Below are 7500 nucleotides of genomic sequence, written 5' to 3'. Positions count from 1 at the left end.
CGCATCTGTGTGCGCTTTTTAGTGGATACTATAAGAAAATGTTCCAGAAGAGGTTATTCCACATCCATGACCGATGACAGGCGAACTTGGCAATGACTTTTGCTATCTACTTTGAGCATCAATTTGAACGGTGACCTCCACAGATTGGCCCATATGATATGAAGCAAGAGCCTTTCAGATCAAAGACGGAAATATTTTGCTCTCGTGTAGCTTACATTTGTGCCCTTCCAAAACACTGTGCTGGGTGTTTCTGCATGGTCAATATAGGCTATGCCATTCCTCAGATCAGTAAATCTGTTCTTTCCATAGCCTGCATGCATGGACCAGTTAATAGGCCTAACAATTCTAATTATTAAGCACTATATTATATTATAGCCTATTATATTATAGTATATTATATTATATTATGTTATATTATGTTATATTATGTTATATTATGTTATATTAGCCTACATTACATTATTACAGCCTATTATATAATTCATTAAAGCTGCTATGATGGTTAAGAAAATTATGGCTAGTGAAAAGGCCCAATGGCTAGTGAGTCAGGAAAACCACTAGCCAGAATGGCTGGTAAGCAATAACGTTAGTGTCAAGCACTGTAGGGCACCTGTATGTGCATGTGTGTGTGTGTTTATATACGTATCTCATCTGAGGCATAATAGGTGTGTGTGTGTTTTCGCATGTGTGTACTATACTATATATCTCACCCTTGCTGCAGGTGTTGGTCTGGCCTGGGCACCTGTGTGTGTGTACCTGCGTGCGTACTCCTGTGTCATGCTCTAGTGTGTACTATATATCTCACCCTTGCTAATACATATCTTAAAAGGGACACTGTGTGAGATTTTTAGTTGTTTATTTCCAGAATTCATGCTGCCCATTCACTAATGTTACCTTTTTCATGAAGACTTACCACCACCATCAAATTCTAAGTATTCATTATGACTGGAAAAATTGCACTTTTCATACATGAAAAGGGGGATCTTCCCCATGGTCCGCCATTTTGAATTTCCAAAAATAGCCATTTTTAGCTGCGAAAATGACTGTACTTGGACCATACTAGAAAATATTTGTTTATTACTCAGTAAACTTTCATGTAAAGATCAAATTTGGCAATAGGCAGCCCAGTTTCAATGGGCAGCATAGTTGCAGTACCTTTTTGGTCCATTTCCTGTACAGTGTCCCTTTAAGCCAGTCACTAACAATGAGTGAAAAAAAAAAGGTTTTGTGTAATCCTTCATATTTTGTGAGAAATTGCCAAGAAAGCGTATATTCTGCTGGGGTATGTAAACATATGAGCAGCACAGTATCTCACCCTTGCTGCAGGTGTTGGTCGGGCCTGTTTGTATGTGTGTGTACTATACTATATATCTCACCCTTGCTGTAGGTGTTGGTCCGGCCTGGGCACCTGTGTGTGTGTGTGTGTGTGTGTGTGTGTGTGTGTGTGTGTGTGTGTGTGTGTGTGTGTGTGTGTGTGTGTGTGTGTGTGTGTGTGTGTGTGTGTGTGTGTTTGTATGTGTGTACTATACTATATATCTCTGTACCCTTGCTGCAGGTGCTGGTCCGGCCTGGGCACGGCGTCCGTAAGTCGCAGGTGGAAGTCCATGCAGCGCAGCGGGTTGTCCTTGTAGTGCAGGATGAGCGCGTAGACGCTGGGGAAGTGCAGGTTGTCTGTGAGGTAGTAATACACCAGGCCCTCCTGGGACCCCGAGCGGATCCTGCAGTGCTGCACTCTCCCACCGCGCCTGCAGGGGGAGACAAAACCAACAACATGTTAATTAATAATAGGTAATAGGAGACACGCAATGCAATGGCAACAGCATATAATAGGTCTCTGGCTCTGTTCATGGGGGAAATATATATATTTATCTCTCCTTGTTCTGCCGGGGAGAGAATTCCCTAGCCTGGCTCTCACGACGCTGCGTGTGTGTAGCTCCGGAACCCCCTGGTGGAGCCCTCGGTACGCCTGCTGCGAGCCTTAAATTCCACATTCCACTGCATGCGACCGACTACACGTACTTGCTTTAGAAGTACAAGACTAATACGCAAAATTTAAAAAGGGAGTGTGTTAAAAAGAAAGAGTATGTCGCTAAGCTAGTGAAAGTCAATGCATCCGTGTAGCATGCATAGACTTCCACTAGCTTAGCGACATACTCCCTCTTTTAACTTGTCTTAAAGCAAGATAACGGCTTACATGAAAAATATGACACTTTACCACCTTTATAAACCCTGGTCAACTATTTTAACTGTATTAACCCTATCGCGCCGGACGCCTCATATTTGTTTCATCAAATTCAAAGCCCTCTCCACGCTGACACACAAAAAAATCGATCTGAAAAACATCCTGCGTGTCATTTCCAAACGTCCGGCAGTACACGGAAACCGCCACAAGAGAGCAGCGGTCGACAACAAGTTGACCACAGCTCGGCGAAAAACAGGAAAATGGGGTAGAAGTGCTTTCCCTGACCGACGCTGAGATTTCGTCAAATTGCATAAGGTTTGTGTACAAATTTCCGAAATATACAGTATATCACGAAAGTGAATACACCCCTCACAGTTTTGCAGATTTTTGAGTATATCTTTTCATAGGAAAGCATTACAGAAATGTAACTTTGACACAATGATTAGTGACCTTTTAACAACATATTTAACCGCTTAAATTTCTTGTTCACTCAGAAAAAAACAAAATACAGCCATTAATGTTTGAACATGTACTCACAAAAGTGAGTACACCCCAGATTAAAATCCGGTAGAGAAGGGGCTATGTTGGCTCGAATCGTCTCGAAATTAAACGAAATGAAAAGGGATGACAAGGGAGGTCATCAGTGTGCGTTTCAACCTTTCTTTGCATTGAACTTTTACATTTTGAATCTGCATCTGGCTTAAATAGATTGGTGTGAGATTTGAATGCAATCCTATGGGGAATATCATGATCTGCTTCAGTAGTCACAGTGCATGTTGACATGCATGTTTCTTTTAGGTGTATTTCAGATTGCCAATGTTGACAGCATTCATGCATCCCCAAACCATGTCAGTCCCACTACCATGCTTGGCTTATGAGAGGATACACCTTTTTTGTAAAACTCACTTGTTTACCACCACACATGCTTGACACCATCTAAAGCAAATTTGTTTATCTTGGTCTCTTCAGATCACACAACATGGTTCCAGTGATCCATATCCTTGGTCTGTTCATCTCTCTTGAGACCAAGATAAACAAATTTGCTTTAGATGGTGTCAAGCATGTGTGGTGGTAAACAAGTGAGTTGTACAAAAAAGGTGTATCCTCTCATAAGCCAAGCATGGTAGTGGGACTGACATGGTTTGGGGATGCATGAATGCTGTCAACATTGGCAATCTGAAATACACCTAAAAGAAACATACATGTCAACATGCACTGTGACTACTGAAGCAGATCATGATATTCTCCATAGGATTGCATTCAAATCTCACACCAATCTATCTAAGCCAGATGCAGACTCAAAATGTAAAAGTTCAATGCAAAGAAAGGTTGAAACGCACACTGATGACCTCCCTTGTCATCCCTTTTCATTTCGTTTCATTTCGAGACGATTCGAGCCAACATAGCCCCTTCTCTACCGGATTTAATCTGGGGTGTACTCACTTTTGTGAGTACATGTTCAAACATTAATGGCTGTATTTTGTTTTTTTCTGAGTGAACAAGACATTTAAGCGGTTAAATATGTTGTTAAAAGGTCACTAATCATTGTGTCAAAGTTACATTTCTGTAATGCTTTCCTATGAAAAGATATACTCAAACATCTGCAAAACTGTGAGGGGTGTATTCACTTTCGTGATATACTGTAACTCTACATCCTTTAATTTGAACACTTGCTTTGTGCAATTAAGCAAGGAAGAGTTTATATTTTTACACCGTGTTGCAGAGAGATCGTGCTAAAACTGATGAGACATATAAGCACCATCCGGCGGTGGCAGGAAGTCAGCCATCAATGCATTTGCTCCATAGGGAAACTTACAAAGCATACCACGACGATCGTTTAACAAAACACACAAGTTGTTTTACTTCAAGACAAAGATATTGCCTTAAGAAACAGGTTTTACTTGCAATTTTGAAAATGCAATGCAAAATGTTGAAATTATGATCTCGTAAAAAATGCATTGAAGTGAATGGAGAAATGGTCCAATTGTAGTTATGGACCCATATATTCAAATTACACATAAAAAATGAATAATGATCTATATTACACTCATAAATAGGTTGTTGAGCATTCGATCAGCTATGTTTTTACATAGATTTTAAAAAATTACCCAACCAGGCTGTGGGAAATGTAAAATATGGTCCTGCTAAAACAAGGATAGGCTTTAAAAAATGGCAGGATCTCACTAAATATTTAAAGATAATCCTCAAATTAAATTGTCTGACAACTTTTTTAAATTAAAAAAAAGTTGTAAATGCATTAAAAGTCATTTTTCAATGGTCATGAAATTGGAATTTTCATTCATTAAAAGCCTGATGCATCATATATGATGCATTAAATATCTCAGCGACCTTAACAAAATTTTGAATTTTTTTTTTACATTTCTTATAAGGGACCAATATTGAAGCAAATTCCAAAAAAATAGAATTTTCTCTCATTGCTTTCATGGTTCAGGTTTCACAGGGTTAAGCCCCAAAATAGTGGCATACCCCTTTAACTAAAATGCTTCTGACGGAAATGTGGTTTTACGTGGTTTTACAAATTAAGCTAAAATGCTGTCTCACACACACACACACACACACAAGTGTAATGTCATGTTATGTTTAGTAATGATATATCTGGGATACAATGTAGCTTCCTTCTCTACACTTGAGTGACGCAGTCTGCTGGCAGCTGATGGAAGGAGATAACTCAGTAGTACTTTCAGTTTCTTTTAGCAGTTCACTTTCAGCAGTTCACGTTTCATCTACTGAGCTATTGACTTGGATTACTGGGTGGCTACAAACCATGTCACCATGATACGATTGTACTTTATTGTCAGTTCACACTAAATTTGTTTTGCGTCCCTGAGCAACACTCGTTAAAGACAGGATTATACACATACTGTAACATCACATCACAATACTATTGCACAACTGACAAAAACAGAGGACACTGGCCTACAGTATATACAGACATACATGCATACATACATGCATTACATGCAACCCACATAACATAAATGGTAAAATTCTGATTTGGTGAACTGTGAGAATATTTAAAAAAAAGTATCCGTTTCAGGTTGGTTGTGTTGACCATCTTTTACGTGTAATCAAATAAAGTAAGACAAGACTTATGCCGTGTCCAGACCAAGAGTGAACTACGTTGCCTGGTAGCGTGGGTAGCAGAAGAAGTTTCGCCTTTAATTCGCTGTATACGCTCCAAACGCAGCATTGACATGTTTGATTCAGCTAATCACATAACGGCTCTGGCTTGACAGCCTGGGACATTCGGAGATATGAACGTTCCGATTGGTTTTCGCCGAACAGCGTCAGAGCGAATTCGCCTACGATTAGATTGAGTTTAATCGTCAAAATCCGCTCTGGTCGCTCAAGAAGCTTCGCTCCTGGCGAATTCGCTTTGGTAGCGCAGGTCGCGTGCCCTCCATAGAGAAATAATGACTTCCGTCGCTTCATTCACTCCGTTCGCTCCTGGTCTGTGCCATAAGTCCCATCCGGTGTATGCCATGAGCTTGGGCTACCATCCCTACTGATTCTGACCAGAGAGACAAACTGCTGTATGGAGAGACACAATCAGTGTTGCCAGATTGGGCTGTTTCCTGCCCAATTGGGCTGCTTAGGATGGCCGTGTGCGGGTAAAAGTGGCATTTAGCGGAAAAACCTGCCCAGTTTTTGCCATAGAAATCAATAGAATTGGGCGGGATTTTGTGCTTTTAGGCGGGTTTTGAGCATTTTTTGGGCTGGAAATCATCAGCCTCATCTGGCAACCCTGGACACAATGCCCTTTTCTGGGATGGAACCACGTAGCCAACACCATTCAAACTGATATAATAAGGGAACTAGCGACAACAACAGCTTTGAGAAAAGGTTTACGTTTTATTTTGCTGAGACCGTAGTTAAAGTCCTCACAATCATTTTGGGGAAAGTGGGTTATTGCTGTTGCTTTCTACGGAATCATGAGAAAAATCTGCTGTGTGTGTGTGTGTGTGTGTGTCTTTATGTGTGTGTGTGTGTGTCTGTGTGTGTGTCTTTATGTGTGTGTGTGTGTGTCTGTGTGTGTGTCTTTATGTTTGTGTGTGTGTTACAGCTCTCAATCTGACACCCAAACCACCAGTGAACCAGCTGGCCTACAGTATACAGTAGCAGGCTTACCTCAACCAGCCCATAGCGACCCACTTCCCCTGAAGCACTGCATGCTACTTAACCCATTGATGCCTGATGTTGCGTTGCGCAACATTGGCCCTGGCGCCTGGAGCTGCATTACGCAACATTCAGGCTCATGAGATTCGAGACAACTGTATTAAAAATATCTGTTTGTTTGAGATGAATGAACACATTCTAATGCCATGGCAAATCTACGCTTTCAACCATTGAGGTAATTTTCAGATACTATACAAAGAAATGTAGCTAACCAAAAATATATTTTTTGCTTATCTACGTATAAGGAACAAAACAGCTGACAGAGTTCTCAAAAAGGTGAAGAGTTAAGGTCTCATTGAGGAACGTTTGGGTGTGAGGTGGACAGTCAGCAGGTTTTGCGTTGTACGTTTTTGAGGTTAATAGAAATGCAATGCTTATTTATCAACATCCAACACACACAAACACTTACACTGTACCAAACAGAGAGGGTAAAATTAGTGAAGGAGGTCACATTCACACACACACACACCAGAGAGAGAGAGAGAGAGAGAGAGAGAGAGAGAGAGAGAGAGAGAGAGTGAAACAGAGAAAGAGAGAGAGAGAACAGAGACAGAGAGAGATCGTGAGATGTGAAGTCTGTGAGGAAAGTGTAGCTAACACACACACGCAGGCGCCCATGAGAGAGAGAGGCCATGAGAGCATGAGATCATACCAGAAGGAGAGCGTGAAGTCAGTGAGGAAGGTGTCGCTAACACACAGAGATCATACCAGAAGTAGAGCGTGAAGTCAGTGAGGAAGGTGTAGAGAGAGAGAGAGGCTGTGAGAGCATGAGATGGTGGGTACCAGAAGGAGAGCGTGAAGTCGGTGAGGAAGGTGTCACTCTCGCGCACCAGGAAGGTTCCGTCCTTCCCTCCCGAGTCGGCGCAGAACTCCTGCAGCAGCCGCTCGGCCGTCTGGCGGCCCTCAGACATGCGGCCGTGGAACCAGGGCTCCGTCACGTGCTGATCCGCAAACACCTGGAGGAGGAGGGGGAGGGGGAGAGAGAGAGGGAGAGAGAGAGAGAGAGAGAGAGAGGGAGAGAGAGAGGGAGAGAGAGAGAGAGAGAGAGAGAGAGAGATTTGTATGACTGCTTTGGCAAAATGAATGCCTTATTCGTGATGCCAATAAAGCATTATTGAGTT

General features: G+C 41.8%; 1 protein-coding gene across 2 annotated transcripts in view; it reads right to left on the bottom strand.

The window, feature by feature from the left end:
- plcg2 (phospholipase C, gamma 2) overlaps positions 1-7500 on the bottom strand; it is an 84596-nt gene that overhangs the window by 33507 nt on the left and 43589 nt on the right. For both annotated transcript variants that reach the window (XM_063197680.1, XM_063197681.1), the window contains 2 exons: positions 7163-7335; positions 1545-1745 (listed from right to left, as the gene is read on the bottom strand). In XM_063197680.1, the coding sequence (XP_063053750.1) occupies positions 1545-1745; positions 7163-7335 (374 nt within the window). The remainder of the gene's footprint in view (positions 1-1544; positions 1746-7162; positions 7336-7500) is intronic.

Source organism: Engraulis encrasicolus, chromosome 4, assembly GCF_034702125.1.
Source record: "Engraulis encrasicolus isolate BLACKSEA-1 chromosome 4, IST_EnEncr_1.0, whole genome shotgun sequence".
Classification (NCBI taxonomy): domain Eukaryota; kingdom Metazoa; phylum Chordata; class Actinopteri; order Clupeiformes; family Engraulidae; genus Engraulis; species Engraulis encrasicolus.
Note: the sequence above shows the minus strand (reverse complement) of the source record. Positions and strands in the feature narration are given on the sequence as shown.